Raw genomic sequence first — 20,167 nt, 5'->3', positions numbered from 1 at the left:
AAGCAGTGGTATCAACGCAGAGTACTCCGAGAACGCGGACGTGGCCGCGGACGTGGCCGCGGACGTGCGAATGCTATTTACATAACTATGTAATAATCTAATTTATAAAAATTTCAATAAAATAATTATAAATAATTAAAAAATTATATATTACAAATATATACAAATAATTATATATAAAAAACTAAAAAATTATATATTACAAATATATACAAATAATTATACAATATAAATTACTTCTTACTTTTTGTGACAATTCCTTATTTCTCTTAATATCACGTCCTATTAATCCTTCTATTTCCTTTTATTATTTGATTGAACTATAAAATGTCAAGAAATTATCGAAAAAATTGAACATCAATTATCGAAATCAAAAATTTATCAAATTTATAATGTTTATTTATAATTTTGTATATAAAATTAAAAATTTATATTTTTAGAAAATTAAAAATAAAAATTTTACAAATAAGCTGACGAACAAAAAACATTTTTTTTTTTATAGACAAAGAATGGTAAAATTATTTTTTTTCTTAAATATATATTTTTAATATTAATACACTTCAAAATTATAATAATTTTTACACAAATAATAAAGAAATAGCAAATATCTATTATATCGCCATATTAAACAAAAAATTTCTTAAATCAAAAAATTTATAAAATCATTTTATTTTTTCTTTTTCTTCTTATTCCTGTCATCATTTTCCTGCTTTTTACGCTTTTTATTTTCTTTTTTGCAATCATCTTTACATTTTTCCTTCTTAAATTCCTCTTGTTTTTCAAATTCTAATAAAGCATTTACCAAAAGATGATCAAGCCCATCGTCGAGCACTGAAATTTTTTAATTTAGATAAAATTATATGATTATATTAAGAATAACAACAATAATATTAATAATAATATTTATATATATATAAAAGTATATTTACTAAAATAAGGAAAAGGAAAGTATAGACATATAAGTGTAAGAGCCGAAAAAAACAATTAAATACGGTTAAGTATTTACCATTTTTAAATTATAATTATATTTATTAAAATATTAATAACGAAAGAATTGAGAGATAATTTAAAGACCGAAAAAAAACAATTAATTTTTATTTAGTATTTACCATTTCTAAATTCTTCTATTTCTCCTTCATTTGGTTTTACTTCATCCATAATGACATTTATTTCATTAGATTTTATTTCATCCATGATGACATTTAACATATGAAATCAGCAAATTATGTATTACAATCAATCATAAAATGAATCACGCAAATAAATAAAAACTCATAACACCTATAAGGGGTGACAAAATTTCGCTATACAAAAAAATAACAAAAATTTTGACAATAATTAATAAAAATCAATCGATTAATAAATAAATAAATTATATATTTATATATACATTTGTTTTTTATTTTTAATATATTCTGTAGATCAACTTACTTAAATAAAAAATTTTAAATGTTTATATATTTATATGCAAAATTTGATAATAATATGATATAATATAATAATATAATATAATAATATAATATTCGGGTGTGTCGGGTGTGTTCATGTGTATATGTGTGTGTATTTATGCGTGTGCGTGTTTGTATATTTATGTGTTTGTTCATGCGTGTTTATTTGTGTGTTTGTGTTCGTGTGTGTGTGTGTTTGTATGTGTGTGTATCTAATGTGTTCGCGTGTGTGTTTTGTATTTGTGTTTGTTTTTGTATGATATTCAAATATGTTTGTTTATGTATTTTTGTATCATATTCAGATGTGTTCTGGTGTGTTCACGTGTGTGTATACTTTTGTGTGTCTGTGTGTGTGTATGTTCGAGTCTGTGTGTTTGTGTTTCAGTTTGTGTGTTTTTGTATGTCTTTAAAAAAAACACATAGTACCCATCCCTGAAAAATTTTCAAAATTTTGGTACCAATTTCAAAAAAATCGTTCCATAAATTTATTATTACTTAAGTGGATGCGTGGATGGGTGGGTGAGGGTTTAAAAATATAAAAAAACCACCATCGTTCCCATCCTCGAAAAATTTACAAAATTTTGATACCAATTTAAAAAAAATTGGTCAATAAATGGGTGATTGAGTGAAGGTGTAAAAAAAAACCATATAGTATCCATCCCCGAAAAATTCGCAAAATTTTGGTACCAATTTCAAGAAAATCGGTCCATAAATGTGTGATTACGTGGGTGGGTGCGTAGGTGGAGGTATAAAACATTAAAAAACCACATAGTAGTCATCCCCGAAAAATTTGCAAAATTTTTGTACCAATTTCGAGAAGATCTGTCCATAAATTTGTGACTGCGTGAGTGGGTGCGTGGGTGGGTGGGTGAGTGAAGGTTTAAAACTTAAAAAAAACCACATAATAGCCATCCCCGAAAAATTTGCAAAATATTCGTACCAATTTCGAAAAAATCGGTCAATAAATGTGTGAGTGCGTGGGTGGGTGCGTGCGTGGGGGTGTAAAAAACTTAAAAAAAAACCACATAGTAACCATCCCCGAAAAATTTGCAAAATGTTGGTATCAATTTCGAGAAAATCGCTCTATATATGCGTGAGTGCGTGGGTGAGTGCGTGGGTGGGTGGGGGTGTAAAGTTAAAAAGGACCACGACGTCGCCATCTCCGAAAAATTTACAAAATTTTAGTACCAATTTCGAGAAAATCGGTCCATAAATGTGGAAGTAGGTCAATAAATGCGTGATTGCATAGATGGGTGGGAGTGTTAAACTAAAATAGACCACGACGTCGCGATCTCCGAAAAATTTGCAAAATTTTGATACCAATTTCGAGAGAATCGATCCATAAATGTGGAATTAGAGGTCAATAAATGCGTGTTTGCGTGGGTGGGTGCGTGGGTGGGGGTGCAAAACTGAAAAAAACCACAGCAGCCACCCCCGGAAAATTTGCGAAATTTTGGTACCTGTTTCGTGAAGATCGGTCCACAAAGGCGGAAGTAGTTCGCGGTCATACAGACAGACAGACGACGGTACTTATATATATAATAGAGAGATATATTTTAAATCACAGCTTGCAGATGTATATATATTAACTTAAATTACTATTTAATAAAATATATAAATCATCAATAAATAATGATCATATAAAATAAATATTTTAATTATTTGTTATATGTTAATCTCTAAAATGAAAATTAAATGAATAATTAATTGGAAAAACAAATTTAAAAAAATCTACCTTGTCGGTAATTTTATAGGGAAGGAATCACATTCTATTCATATGTTCCTTTTTTGTTGCATCATATATAAGTTATATGGTAAATAAAGAATAATTATATAACATTTATTCCTGTTCTTTTTCCTGTTTTTTATCTTTCCTTTGTTTTCGTTGTCGAGCGAAACGAAACCATTCCGCCGCAATGTTGTCAAAATCCATTTCTGTCAAATTGACATAACGTAAAGTCATTTCTCCTGAAAAAGAAAAAATCGAAGTATGAAAAACATGTTTTTAAATAAAATATTTCAATATATAGGTTAATTTTTCTATATACATACTTCTTATTATTTTTACGAGATTCAGATTGTATAGCTTCAAGTTATTTCTTATTCCTTTCCAGAAACATTGTAGTGCGCATTCATTTGTGAATATTTTTTGTAAAATTCTATGAATGTAATCTCGCGGACTATTTCCGCCTATTTTTGTTATAAACCCTTTCTGTAAAAATATATATACATAAAAAAATTTATCACAGTAATATATACATAATAATATACATATAGCATATATTTATAAAAGGACATTTTTTATGCAAAAATGTTTTAATATTTTATACATAAATAGAAATGCATTTAAGAGTTTAAAAAAACGTTTCTAAATAAAAATTTTTTATACAATGAAACAAAATATTTATTTTTACTTACAAATTGGTTGACAGCTTCACCACATACTAATTGTGAATCGAATTCCTTTATTCTTTCAATTGAATTGAGAGGCAAGAATTGTATGATTAAATTGTCTTCTTCTTCTGGAACTATTTTTTTTTTTAACATATCTTCTATGTTTTTTAATCGTTGTTTTATTTCTTCTATTTTAAGATTTGATGATGCTTGCATCCGTGTAAATGTTTTTATATTATCTACAACATAAAAAGACTTACATAATAATGTCAAGTATACATATAAATATAATAATATTTATGTAAATAATGTATATTTACCTTGTATTTTTGAATGTGCATTCTGACCTGATGAGTTGCATCCTAAAATACATCCTATATTATATAATTATATATTTAATTGTCATTAATTCAAATTTTTGTACCTTCTATTATAATCGGTATATCTGTCAAATTCATCTGCTGCCTTGATGCCGATACCAAAGTTTTTATATTTAAAAAATATTTTATAAAAGTTGTAAATATATGTAAAAGTTATAAAATGTATAGTGATTGTTGTACAATTTATGTTACATATATATATGTATATGATAATATAATGTCAAGTATATATATATATTATATATAATAATATTTGTGAAAATAATGTATATTTACCTTGTATCTTTGAATGTGCATTCTGACCTGATGAGTTGCATCCTAAAATATATTAAAAAATATATTATATAATTATATATATTATTAATTGTCATTAATTCAAATTTTTGTACCTTCTATTACAATCGGTATATCTATCAAATTCACCTGCTGCCTTGGTGCCGATACCAAAGTTTCTATAATTAAAAAATATATTATAAAAGTTGAAAATATATTAAAAAGTTGTAAGATTTATAGTGACTGTTGTACAATTTGTTACATATATATGATAATATATATATTATATATATATAAGGTATTATATATATATATATATATATATATATATATATATATAATACCTTGCTCTAAATCCATTTCATGTTCATCCTTTATATCTTCTGTGTCTACATCAGAATCTTCTTCATTGTTTAAGTCAAAATCTTTAGGTGGAGCAGGAATAGAATATGATTTTGAGTGAAAATTTTTAGGTGGAACATAATGTGATTGTTTCTCTATAAAAAAACCGATATGATTAAAAACCGACAATAATCTATTTAAAACTCGAATCATGAGTGTCTGCGACACTCTTGTATATAATTAATATATGTAATATATAATATAATATAAAGTACATTTTATTTCTACATACGTCTCTTACTAGAATTTGTTTCCTGTTCATGAGACTCTTCTTCTGAATCGTCGACATCTTCGTTGAATCGTTGAGATGGTACATGCTGTCTTTTTCCTCGCCCCAAACTTTCATCATCCGTTGTACTGTATGTACTGTCTGCTGCATTTTTTCTTGCAGTTTCTAAGCTTGCTATTATGAAAAAAGTTTAATATTTTTATATTCATTGTACAAATCACCATCATAAAATGTTTTTCTTAAAACATTATTTTTAAAATGTTATTTTCAAAAAAATATTTTCGTACACATACACACAATATTTTTAATAAAATATACACAAATATAAATAATAATATAAATCAAACGTAAACAAAAACAATTATAACTCTAAAAAGTGTATTTTGTGTAAAACAAATATTTGTTACATTTTGAATAAAAATACATTTAATAATTCTTATGTTATGGATTATATAGATGAAATAAAAATACATAAATAGTTACCACTATATTTTATTATTTCGACGTTGTAGAGGACCCACGTGTCACAATTCGGAGTTGAATAATTTGCCATTAATAAAGGAGTATTTGAATTACGAGGCGGCCACCAACATTGGGTTTTTGTCTCTTCTTTCTCTGCTACCTTAAGCCATATCGTTGGAATTTCGGAATAAGTATCATCCGAATGAAATTTCACTACCACGTACTTTGTTTTATCTTTTGTAGCAGGTGCCATTCTATGGTATAAAATTATTCTATAAAATATTTTTTCAATAAAAATGTAAATCAATATTTCTGTAAATCATTATTTTTAATTAAATAATATCTTATAAGAGCAAAAAACCTGTCAATAACTGAAGTAAAGAGCCAAGAAGTCAACAAAGTAGTTTTTGTATGTCTTCGCAATTAATCTAGTATCAGTCTTTGATTACATTTATTCTCTTTTTCTGTATTTAATTTTGATCATCATGCCAATCTTGCTATATATGTTTGTTCTAATTAATTATATAATTTGATTTATAAATTTTCACGAACAGTATGTTTATTCAAATGTATATATGATTAATTGTATATAAGTATATTGTTATTTTTTATATTATATTGTATATTTATCTATTTAATTTTTTTACATTTTTATAGCATTTATGTTATAAAGAGTAAAGTTTCAATGCAAATTTTCAATCATTTTTCATACATGTAAGTTCAAATATAAAAAATGAAAGAAATATATGTGCTCATATTATTTATTTAATTATTGGCATGTAACAACGGTATGACGACGTAGGAATCAACTGCATCTAATTGTTTTAATTTTAAACATTTTCGTTTTATTCGCGTTGCAGGAATTTGTATAATATCTGAAGTACTACTGTTTCTTATAAAAAATATGCCTAACTTTTTCGAATCACATGGGATGGTAAAAAAAGACTGTGTCTGTAAAATACGTTGTACACGAATAGATAAAACATGATTGTCTTCTAATATATCTAATACAAAAGCAAGAGAATTATCATCAAGTAATACACAGTTATCGAATTTCTTTATTGAAATTTTAAAAGTTTTAAACTGTAAATAACAAATTTTATTTTTTTTATAAATAACAATTGGATATTGCATTATGTTACATTGTTTAATGGGAAGCTGTAATTCCTCAGATACACGATTGGACAATTCTTGCAAAGGTTTTCCACATTTATGTAGTTTTCTTTTTATCTGTTGCATATAATTTTCGTATTTAAAACAACTTATATTATCTAATGAACCAAAAGATTGTACATCGTTAGCGAGATGAAGAAGATTATGAACGTTATACGAAAGATATTTGTCATCATAAAGTTCTCCATAGTGAGAAACAAACCATGATAATAAAGAATTAGCATAAGAATTAAACTTCACACATAGATGCGGATCTATTAAAATTCTTATAGCGATACTAAGACAAAGAAAGTGCTGGTACATAACCGGAGATAATATTAATTTCATAATGACAATTCCAGTGTACAATAAAAATTGGCGAAGTTCCGTAGCCTTCCATTGATCGATATCACTTAAACTTCTAGGTTTTCTTGCAACTCAAACGGAATACAAGGCTTTATTAATATTAAATAACTGGATATTTTTTGAATATTCCATTGATAATCGTACATGTTTGTTTCCTCTTAACCAAATTTGTAATAATCTTTTCATTACACCAAGACAAACAAGATGCATGTAATCTAATGGAATTTGAGACACCATGCCAATAGGAAGATTTTCCAAAATAGAGTCCCCTGTGTGATGCTCAATGTGTACACGATTTTTAAACGTGTCATTGTACGTAAAGTATTATTGATTTCTAAATAAACTACTCGATTTTGTACAAATTTGCCTTTTTGAACACATTTTGGACATGCGAAGTATCCCGTATGACCTTTGGTACATGTTATAAAAGATTTAGCTGGAGCATCACACAAGATTGCATTGAGAGAAACTGCATATTTTTTATTAGACACAGTAATACCATTCTGATTAAGGAGGAGGAATTCATCAACAAAATCTTTAAGAAATTCGTTAGGATCACTTGGTTTACACATACCGTGATACATGCCAATTATAAATGGTGACGTATAAACATCTATTCCTTCAATGGATGCCAAAATAGGCCAAAACTGGCTACCCGAATTTTTGGAGATTGGTAAACCATCAACGTTAATGTTTAATTTTATTTCGTTTTTTTTTATGAATTTGGAATATATTTTTATAGATCGTTCAAGAAAACGATAAAGACCAAAATGTGCATAGTGGCCACTACCTATTACTTTAATGTTTACGGATGCATTTCGTGGTGTGTTAACTAAGCTCCTTACATCACTAGGTAAATTTATATGGCCATGTTTTCTAAGAATTGTTAATAATTGGTTAGCAGTATTATGTGAAATATTATGTTCTACAATTAATGTTTGTAAATCCTGCCACAAAGTATCATCAGTATTACTAGAGTGAAAATCTATTAATGTATCTGTTTGTGTATCTGTTTGTGTATCTGTTTGTGTATCTGTTAATGTAGGACTGTTGCATTGTAATGTATTGTCGCTTTCTTGATTATACGACGTTTCTTTTAAGAATTCATTGCATTCGTTTACATTTTGGAACAATGTGTAAGTATTTGTAATAAGTGTATTATGAAATTTTTCTGCATTATCAAAAGTAATAATTTCTTCCGCATTATGCTCATTATTCGCAATAGTTGATTCAGATGTATTATTTAAATATTTATTACGATTTATTTTATCAATTTATCAATTGATTAATTTATCAATTGATTTTTTCTTCTTTTTGTTAAATGCTGTATACTTTTTGGCATGATGAGAATATTTTAAAAAAATATAAAATCTAAAAAAATTCAAATATTGAAAAATAATCAAAAAATTGCAAATTTCAAGCTACTAATTACATTTCTTTAAGGCTTCTGATCATTGTGGAGCTGTTAAATATGATGTTAGAAATGAAAGACATGAAATTTAAAAGGAGTATCTAAACATCTCTCTTTTTGATTCTTATTTGTTATAATAATAAATAAATATAAATTGATTAATAATATATTAAAATTTAAACCAGTGTTTTTAATAAACATTTACAATTAAAATGGCACTTAATGATGATTGATTAAACGATGAAGAATTATTATAAATTAAAATTTAAAGTTTTTTACTAATTGAACCATCAGAAAAAAAGTTTGTATAGTGTACTAGTCTATTTTATCAAAGGTAAATATATATTGAGATGAAAAATTTAAAACGATTTCTTGCTTTTATACAGATATAATTTCATGTGTCCACAGATAATAGATCAAGAACCTTATGAAAATAATAAATTATTTTATTGAAATAATACTTTTACTTACAAAAAAGAATAGGCACAACTTTTATAAAAGAAAGAAGAAGGCACGATTTGTTGTTTTATATTTGTCTCCACTTTGCGAGATGAATAGAAATGGTCTGTAAAGTAAAATAATTAAATTATAAAATTATAAAATGATTAAATTGAGAAAAAAGTAAAACGCAATAGAAAAATGCAGAAGTTATATATACATTTAAAATTTTAAATCAATATTTTTTTACCATAAAACATATCTTTATAATGTTTCTTTAGAATGTGCATGCTGCGTAGAATATATATATATATATATATATATATATATATATATACATGTATGAATTGTTTTGATAAAAGTAATACTAATAAAAATATGAGTAAAGAAACATCAAAATAATGATCAAATTCTAAATTCTGCAACTTATATGTACAAGTTAATGAAAGCTGTAATTTCTTTCACCGGACCAATGTGATGATAAACAATTGTTATTAAAATTATGTTTATCATGATATTGGTTCGTTGAAAGAAATTATAGAGAGCTTCCATTAACTTGTATATATGTAAATTATGCAAGAACGTGGAAAGTGAAAAGAACGTGATAAAATTGTTAAAAATACAATGAAAGCAGAATTAGCATATAAAAAGAATATGCCATGTTTACAGGTTAGATTTACAGGTTAGCTTTATAATTTTTAGATTTTATAAAAAGAGACCTAAATTTATTATTTTATAAGCTACCCAGCAAACACGAGTATATAACTGTTATATTGTCATAATAAAACGAAATGTAACACGCAATATAACACGAATGTACAAGGTTATATACACGTTAGTAGTAATTTCCTACTCATATATATTACAGCTATATAACATTAATGTAACACGTAAATAACATGTTATATAACTTTCTTAAAAATTATATAATACTTACATAACATGTATAAAAATTAGTTAAAAAGTTATATAACTGTAATGTAAATTATAGAATTGTGTTATAAAACTTTTATATACTTGTTACTTAATAGTTATATATATATATATATGTATATATATGTGTGCCTTTTTATATGTGTATGTATGTGAATGTACTCGATAAAATATAATAAAGAATTAATAATTACATATGTGTGTATAATATGTACATATAATTATTTATCCTCTTCGGCGCTTAATAATACATATCCGTATTTAATAATTGATATTATTATTGCAAGACTGTTCGTTAAATAATATATGCTTATTACATATATACGTTATAAATATATATTTATATTTATTTAATATTTAATTAATTTAATACTTATCAAGTTTTAATTTAACGTTTCAATCCTGCAATTGGCTAGTGTTAGTATTAACGATAATGTAATTCTTAAAATTATCTTGATTTAACATAATATAATTGTTTCTCTTAATATATAAGAATTCTATATTCAAGTTTCCCCTTGGGGTTACATATCATACAAAAACCAAAATATACACAAACAACAATATACTCTTTACAAATTCTAAATATCCTTAACCTAACGCTTGAACTACAATTCTCGCCTATTCGCATCCTGCGTACCGCACACACACACATAACGCTTCTATCTAACCCTTTTTATTATCGCCTGGACTTCCGTTTCCGTTTACAATCTCCTTTTTACCTTATCATTCTCACCCTCTCACTTCCACTCTCTCACTCTCATATTTTCCCTCCCTCACTCTCCCTCTCCTTACTTCCTCCAGACCCCTCAACCAGACTTCTCCATACCCCTCCCCACCAAGTACTTCTTCCATTTTTTCTGCCATGTTCCCTCCATCCCCCAATCTACACACCCTTCCCATACATGTTCCCACGTTTCCTCTGCCCTTTCACAAATTCTACACCTCTTCAATTCCTCCCTCTCCCAATATCTCCCTCCTTTCATCCCATACCCCAATCCGAATCCTGCTACCCTTTGTCACCTGCTTTCCCCCAACCCTTTTTCAGATACCCTGGTAATCCCTCTTCCTCAATAAACCTATACCATTTATTGTATTTCGATTCCCATATCTTTTTCTACCTATCTTCTCTTTGCATACTCCTCTCCCTATCAAAAATTAACTCCCCTCTCCATTGCCATTTCTCCCTCATCACTGACACCTCCTCTAACTTCCAACCTCTTTCATCTATAAACAACTTCCTCTCTTCTTCCCATCTTCCCTTAATTTTCCCTTTACTCTCCTCCTTCATTTCCTCCCAACATTCTCTCGCCAGCTCCCCTCCCTTCCCCTCTTCCAACATTTCTCATACCCCCACGCCCTAATTCCCGCCTTCCCTTTCATCTTGTCTCTCTGCATTTCTTCCCTCACCATATACCCCGGTGTATATCTCCCTACTCCCAATACCCACTTTATGTATCTATCCTGCAGTCTTTCCACTTCCTCCCTCTCCTTCCACCCCCAAATTTCCACCCCAAAGCTAACTACTGACCACACCAACCTATCAAATAACCATAATCTCCTTGCCCAGTCCTTTCCAAATCTTCTTTTACCTATCCTCCACACTCGCCCTAACAACGCTGCCCCTTTCTTTACCCTCTCCTTCACATGCACCTTTTGCTCACCATTAAATCTCATTCTATATCCCAGATATGTAAATTTCCTTACCTCTTCCATTTTCCTTCCCTTCCAATACCACTTCACCTTCTTCCACCTCCCTCCACCTTTCCTGCATCTCATGATCTTCGATTTCTCCACATTTAAAACAAAACCCTTCCTATCCAAGTACCCTTCCATTTTTTCTATCATCCCCCTCAACCCCTCAACATCCTCCGCCAACAAAACTAGATCATCTGCATATGTCAATGCATACACTTTCCGATTCCCTATTTTAACTCCTCCCAATCCTCCTTTCTTCAGCTCATCGTCTAAATCTGCCAACGTCAAGGTGAACAGGCCAGGGCTGAGTGGACATCCCTGCCTCACCCCCCTCACCGTCCAGAACTTCTCTCCATCCTCCCCCGCTACCCATACCCTACTAACTGATTCCCTCAAAACCTCCCCACATTTCTTAACCAAACCCTCCCTTACCCCCCTTTTTCTCATCTTTCCCAATAACATCCCTCTATCCACCGAGTCAAACGCCACTTTCAAATCCAAAAACAATAAAACCAACTCTTTACCACTCCCCAATTGCCTATTTACCACATAATTCAGCACGTATATATTATCAATTACCCCTAAACCTTTTCTAAAGCCCGCTTGACTCGGTGGCAACAATCCCTTCCCCTCCACCTCACTCCTTAACCTCTCTGCTAAAATTGATACATATATCTTATATGCTGTCTGTGTTAGAGTCACCCCTCTATAATCACTCACCCTTTCCCCCTCTCTTCTTTATAATCGGAACAATCACTCCTTCTCTCCAATCCTGTGGCCACCTCTCTCCTTTCCAAACCCTTCTGCATATCTCCCCTATCCAGTCTTTCACTACCTGCCCCCCATACTTCCACACTTCATTTGCAATTCCATCACCTCCCACCGCCTTACCATCCTTCAATTTCTCTATAGCTCTCCTAATCTCTTCCTTACTAATGTCTTCCTCCTCATCTTCCTCTAACCCCTCTCCTGATCCCTTCACCGCCCTCCATTCTACTCCCCCTAGTAATTCTCTAAAATATCTATCCCATTTTTCAGATTCAATTTCCTCGTTTACCCTCTTTCTCCTTTTTCTCTCTCTATTTACTATTTTCCATATCTGACTTTCCGTTTTCGCTTCCTTCACTTCTCTTTGCCATCTTTCCACCTCCCTTCTCTTCTTCTCCTCACATAACCTCTTGTATCTCCCTTTTTCCTCTCTAAATTTTTCCTTGCTTATACCTTCCTTCCTCCATTTTCTCAATTCCTTTCTGACCACCTTTTTTCCACTCTGCATTCCTCATCCCACCACCCTTCTCTCTCCTTTACCCACCATTTCTCTTCCACTTTCTCTATTGCCCCCAGGACCCTACTCTTTAACTCACTCCATTCTTCCTCTATTCCTTCCTTCTCACCTATCCTTTCCCCAATCCAACGCTCAAACTCTTTTCTTCTCTCTTTCGTCCATATTCCTCTCCTTACCTTCCCCTTTCCCCCTTTCTTCCAATTCCTTCCCTTCCCATCCTCTCAACACAAAAGATTAATTGTTCTGTCTGTATTACCGCGAACTATTTCCATATTTTTGGACCGATTTTCACGAAATTTATATCAAATGTTGCAAATTTTTCGAAGATGACTACTATTATTTTTTTTTCACTCCCTGATATTGTATTTTGCGTCTTGTTTTGCATAAACTTAAATATTTATAATTAAAATTTTGTTTGCTTATATTAATTTTTTTTGTTATTTTAATTTCCACACAATTTAATATGTTTTAAATCTGAAACATTAGTTTAGTAAATATATATAAATACAAATTTTTTTTTTTTTTTATTATTTAATTATTATACCAATTTTTTTTCCTTACTCAAATATTTTTTGATTACGTCTAATGTACCCACCGCTAACCCGCTATTATTAGCTCTCATACAATTTCATAATTCTTCAATTTACAAAATTTCTCTGTATATTACATTTTTTGTAAAACATTTTTCACTTCCTTCAATTAGATGTCCTTGATTGCTAAATTCATCAATCTTAATTTTTACACTTTCCCTTTTGGTTGCTCTAGAAAATGCCACATAAAGTTGACCATGAGCAAATACAGGATGTGGCAAATAAATCCCAATTTTTTCTAAACTCTGTCCTTGTGATTTATTTATTGTCATAGCAAATGATACTCGAATAGGAAACTGTCTTCGTTTAAATTTAAATGGCAATTCCAAACCACTTGTAATTAAATCTATCCTTGGAATGATGACAATCTGTCCTCGAGCAGGACCAGTTAGAACCTCCGCATAAATTAGATTATTTTTCAAATTAGTTACAATAAATCTTGTTCCATTACAAAGTCCTTTCTTAGTATTTAAATTTCTTAATAGGATTATTATAGCACTGACTTTTATTTTAAGTCGATGAACTGGCATTCCAGAAGGTGTCAGAGAGTTCAAAAACTCAATTGGAAAATTTAATTGCTCCTGTGGATCATCACTTACAATAAAGTCAATTGAGAGATATTCCTTTTCCTCTCCTTCCATTTGACAAAGGATTGTGTCATTAATTTTAAAAGTATCCTCATTTTTAGGACAAAGTATCGCTCGATCTGGATTTTCTCTAATCCGTTCCATGGTGATTCTATCACCAAAAATTTCATTAATAAGAGATTCTTTTGATATAAAATCTTTGGGGATTTCAATTGTATCGAGATGTAGTCCATCCGTATTTGATAATTTACCATCTCCGAGTTGCATTAGCCAATTTGAAAATTCTTTTTCTTCCGCAGTTCTCATATTTTGTTTTAATTTAACTTGAGTTACGTTCCTCCATATAGGATTGTATTTTACAATCGATTCAATTATAGCTGCTTTTTGTGCATGAGGCACTACTGGGAGATTTTGTCTGAAATCTCCTGCAAATAAAATTACTTTTCCTCCAAATGGTCGAGGATTCTTCATCAAATCCTTTAAAAGTTTATCAACTGCTGTTAAAGCATGTCCAACAGTCATGCTCACTTCATCCCATATGATTAATTTGGCATTAATCAATTCTCGTGCACCTTGAGAATTTCCTCTAATATTTGATTTAGCTCCATCATCAATTGGGATTGAAAGCTTAAACAGAGAGTGATAAGTTCTTCCTCCTTTCAGAAGTGTGGCTGCAATTCCAGTTGAAGCACATGGAAGAATTATTTCGTTTCTTCCTCGAATAACACTTAAAAATGTGTTAAATAGGTATGTTTTACCACTTCCTGCAAACCCGTCAATAAAAAATAACCTCTGAGTTTCATTTTCATTTTCAATTGCTCGCATGACTATATCGTACACGTGCTTTTGCTCAGCATTTAGTGTCGATAATAAATAATCACCACGTATTCTTTCTTCATCCACATTATACTCTGTTACGTAAATATTTATTGGAGTTGGATTTGGCAATTGGAAGTTCTCACAGCTACTTCCATTATTTATCAGAATTCCTTGTATATGGTTTAAAGCCATATTTTCAGGATTTACAACATTGTTATGTACAAAGTCCTCAATCATGAAATCTTTATATTTATTCCAAATAGTTGGTACATCTGTTGGAGTTCCAAAGATGCAAATGTAAGCAAATAATTCTCGAAGTTGTGCAGGCATATTCGATTCTGTTGCTTCTTCCAGCGTTTTTCCCCAAAGATTATCAGTTTCTACCAAGTTTTTTGCAATTGCTGCATCTTTAAATGTATTATAAAGAACTCCATTTACAGTTCTCAAATCTTCAAAACATTTAACTCCAGTCACATGTAGTAGAAGAAGACGGAGATAAAATCTCTCAATATCTTTTATGCTTACTGTATAGAGTCTTGAAATTATTTTTTCACCACCTTTTTTGCGTGGCTTCCACTTAGTTTCTTTTTTATCATATACATAATGATAAGGAATATCTGTGTAAATAAAATTCACTGCATTTTCATCAGATTGATTTAATTTGAACCATGCAGTCAGCGTAGTATCTCGAGTGAGCTCTCTCTGAGCAGCTTGCTCTTCATTTCCTGCTCGAAAATAAACCATTTGACGATTAGGCAAATGAACTGCCAATCTGATTACTGTATGAGACCTCATAAACAGATCGTATCCGTTCAGTCTCCACATTGCTTCTGGAGCACTAATATATCTTGCATCCAGGAATGATTTAATTTCATCTATTTTAATTAGCCTTATGCCATCTCGTGCTTACACTTCAATCGCAGCACAGTCAAATCCTTTATGAATATATTTATATAAGTATTTTACGCTCTTCACCGATGAACATATTTCCAAATTGATATGTCGATCATATTTCATGATTAAATATGGTGAATATGGCACCACCCATCGATTATCAACTTCTTTGCCTCTAACGATGTATTTTTTACCAAAATTCCTTCGTTGATACATAGGATATCCATTCACATTAGCATTAGTTTCTTCACGAAACTCTTTTGGAAAACCTTTTGAACATTTTCCATCGTCTCCAGTGCAAGGATATCTGTGGGAGGAATCTCCACAAGGACCATGAATCATGTGCTTCAAAATTTTTAAATTAAGTTCTGAATATCTTTCTTCATCAGGGATTTCAGCCCATATCATCATGTCAATAACTTCTTGAAGTCGGGGCTTATCTTCATCACTCAACATTGCAAGTAAATGCAAATGTGGAAGTCCTCTTTTTTGAAATTCAATCACACCTGCATAAGCAATTATATTTCCAAAAATTTTATTATGAATTAGATCATTTAAAATCTCTTTGACATCCAAGTTAAATGTTTTAGCGACCAAATCTGGTCGAAATTCTATTAAACATCCATCAAGATTATCCTTAATTTCTGGGCATTGAGGATTGCAAGTCATTGTAAGAAAAATATCTGGTTTACCAAACTTTCTTACCAAAGACATAGCATCTTGGTACCTTTCTTGCATGTTTCTTGGACTGCCCATAAATGAAGATGGTAATATCACAGGTATACCAGCTGTAATTCCTTCATTTTGTGCTCGATTATCTAGGTGATCCATTAATCCCGAATAAAGTTTTGCTCTTAATTGAGGTTGATTTAATTTAATATAATTAAGCCTATTTGCTTCAGTTTTCATATCGGCATCAAGTATAAATTGACATCTCAATTTGCCTGCCTTTTTAAATTGACTAAATTCTAATCTTGGTGCTAACAGGTGAGCATAATAATCCATTTGAGTTACTTTGAATCCTGGATATTTAGGATTATATGATTTAAGTTCTGAATGCCATCCATTGTTACCATATGGATATAACAAAGGATAACACATTGGGTCACACCTTTTGTCTAGAATTGATATTTGTTGAACATCGTTCGAATTTTTATTATAAATCCGAACGTCTCTTTCAAATGGAGGCTCACCATCTACATTCTTAAAGACCACAGCTATTTCATTTGCTTGTGGAGCATTGTATCTTCTTTGATCTTGTTGAGGATTTTTTCTAAAGGACAACATTAAATTTATGGTTTTATTTCCTATCGGATTAGATAAGATCTTGTTCAACTTGACGCATCATCTTGAATGTTTTTGCAAATTCATTGCATTGAACCATAAAACTTGACAACTCTTTCATTATTTCTGAATCACACTCCTTATTAGCTTTGTTATTCATTCTATGATTTACAGCTTCTTCTGTATCTAAAAAGTAAAGCTGTGCAAATCGCGGAGCTTGCCCATCCGCTGGGCGCATTGCTGTTGAAGTTAAATGATGATATTACCCATGAATCTTTAAGCAATAAGGAGCATTGTTCACAACATCCAATGGATTTCTATTTCCCGGCGCACCCATTGAAGCCATAGCTAAAGCGCTGTTATATGAACGAATATTATTCATAAAATTTTTTGATTTATAATCATTTCCATTATATAATTTTTTAAGAAAATCAGGACAATTTATTGGCTTTAATTGAAGCTTGCCTTTTTGACAACAATATGTAAATTTTCCATCTTTAGATTTTTCACATGCAAAGTTTAACGATTTGCAAAATTGGCATTCTACATTCATTTGGCCAAGTGTAAGTATAAACTGGCACATTTATTTCATGGTCCTTGGCAATTAGCGCAATGTAATGATTTAATTGTTTAGCTTTTTGTCTTCCTTGAGCATGTCTCTGGGCATCAGCTTCAAGTCGTTGAGACCTTGCGTCATCATTTTCGTCGGCCCTCTGCTGAGCATGTCTCTGGGCATCAGCTTCGAGTCGTTGAGACTTTGCGTCATCATTTTCGTGGGTCCTTTGCTGAGCATGTCTCTGAGCATCAGCTTCGAGTCGTTGCGTTATCATTTTCATTGATCCTCTCCTGAGAATTTCTTTGAACATTAGCTTCAAGTCTTTGAGACCTTTCCTCAAAACTCTCAATTATTCGTATTTGTCGTAAGCGCTTGCTTTCGCGACTCACTTTATACAAATTTCCGCCTTTTCTCTTTTGAGGCATACTTGTCTACGTCGTACCGTATACGACGTATACGTAGGTATATTATACGAATTGTTAAATAACAATAGAGTATTTTTTAAATATATATAATAGTAATTTTTGAATATATATGTTCTCAAATATATGTTATTGCCTAATTTTATATAAAAAAATTATATCTATCTATATATATATATATATATATATATATAAGTCGCGAACTTAGCGCTGAAAATAATATTTTAAAGACGGAAATGCAGGAGTTACAGCGGCAATTGGCCGCTGCTTTGGCCAAACAACAACCACAGCCCGTAGTGGTGTTGACTGACGAAAATACACAGCCTGCAGTGGTGGTGGCTGCTGACGAGCCACAGCCTGCAGTGATACCCCCAGAAGATTTTTTAAAGGATTCATTGCAATGTAAGTATAATAATAAAGAATAATAAATAAAAATAAATATTAAATAATATAATTTTTTTACAGTAAAACAGAAAGCTCGATGGGCAAGAGCCGGAAGAGGCCGACTACGCGGACGCGGACGTGGCCGTGGCCGTGGACGCGAACGTGGCCGCGGACGCGGAAATACAATTATTAATTATATTAACATGTAATAATATATTATATAATTAATTTTTTTCAAATATATTTTCTTTCCCTTTAGCCTCCTTCTTCCTCTCTCTCTCTCCCGCCACAAAACATAACAAAAATTTATTTACATAAATAAATATTATTTATTTATATAAATAAATTATTATTAATATTATTTTTTTATTAATTTATTATTAAATAAATATTTTATTGTTATTAATATTATAAATATTATTTTTTTTATTATTTATTTATTAGTTTTTTAGTTTTATTATTGTTTGTTATTTTTATTATTTATGATGTTAGTTTATTAATTTTTTTAAATTAATTTTTGTAAACTATAATTTTTACATATAATATTACTGTTATTGTTACGTATCCCATATTGCAAATTGTAGAAAATTTAATTATTAATATTATATTTGGGCATATCTCAAACAAAAGTTGTAATATTTATTCTATTAATTTTGAAAAAATAATTAAATTAGCGTATAGAAATTTAAAAAGCAGCGAATTTTATTAAATAATAATTAACAAATAAAAATTTTTAATATATAATTTTTATTAAATATCTAAACATGTAAAAAATACACATATTTAATAATTTAAATAATTATTTTATACCAAATTATATTTTTTAAATTTTTTTATCCTTTTTTTCATCATTGTCATTATTATCTTCTTTCCGCTTTTTATTTTTTTTCTGAAATTTATCTTTAAATTCATTCTTCATACACTCCTCCTTCTTTAGCTCCTCTCGTTTTTCAAATTCTTCTAATGCCATTATTAATACATGATCTAGCCCATCTTCAAGTACTGAAATTTTTTATTTATATATATAGATTAGGTTATATCTTTATATATATGTAATAATATTAATTTAAATAAAACGATTGACAAATTTATAAAAAAATATCATTTTATTTAAATAAATTAATTATTGTTTATATTTTTACCATTTTGAAATTCTTCAATTTCTGTTGATATATTTAATTGATTCATCGTTATATTTTTAATTTCAAATCCATTTGTTTCATTTATCAGAACATTTTCTATTTCTTTCGGTATATTATTTTCTTCCACAATTGAATTTTCAAATTCATTTGTATTAATTTGATCATCTTCAATTACTGAAATTTTTTAATTAAAAAATATATTAGATTATATGTTAATGTGATAATATATTAATTTAAATAAAACAATTAACAAATTAAAAAAAAAAATATTATTTTATTTAAATAAATAAATTATTATTTATATTTACCATTTAGAAATTCTTCAATTTCTTTTTCTATTTCTTTCGGTATATTATTTTCTTCCATGATTGTATTTTCAAATTGATTTGTATTCGTTTGATCAATGATGACATTTAATATGTGAAACCAGCTACTTATATATATAGATATAGATAGATAGATAGTCATTTCTGAAATGACATGTAAATAAAACTCATCACCTCTAAGGGGTGATTTTTGCAAAATCTCACTGAACAAAATAATTTAAAAATTTTTACGATTTAAAAAAAACAATACATTAATAAATAAATGCTCTTACTTAATAACACCATTTAACAATCA

General features: G+C 29.6%; 1 protein-coding gene and 1 pseudogene across 1 annotated transcript; both read right to left on the bottom strand.

Annotated features, from left to right (window-relative positions):
• Positions 1-3,288: 3,288 nt before the first annotated feature.
• LOC145937898 (uncharacterized) lies at positions 3,289-5,841 on the bottom strand. Its single transcript, XM_083041255.1, has 6 exons — positions 5,610-5,841; positions 5,130-5,300; positions 4,840-4,992; positions 4,612-4,674; positions 4,499-4,540; positions 3,289-3,416 (listed from the first exon to the last, which is right to left on the bottom strand). Exons 1-6 carry the CDS (start codon positions 5,839-5,841, stop codon positions 3,289-3,291), a joined length of 789 nt encoding a protein of 262 aa, XP_082897381.1.
• Positions 5,842-6,353: 512 nt separating this feature from the next.
• LOC145937897 (uncharacterized) lies at positions 6,354-12,859 on the bottom strand (annotated as a pseudogene).
• Positions 12,860-20,167: the final 7,308 nt, after the last annotated feature.

This window comes from Prenolepis imparis, unplaced genomic scaffold, assembly GCF_030444845.1.
Source record: "Prenolepis imparis isolate NDT839.2.m4 unplaced genomic scaffold, iyPreImpa1.0 SCAF_6, whole genome shotgun sequence".
Taxonomy (NCBI): Eukaryota; Metazoa; Arthropoda; class Insecta; order Hymenoptera; family Formicidae; genus Prenolepis; species Prenolepis imparis.
The sequence above is the reverse complement of the archived record's forward strand: the minus strand, read 5'-3'. Positions and strand labels throughout refer to the sequence as shown.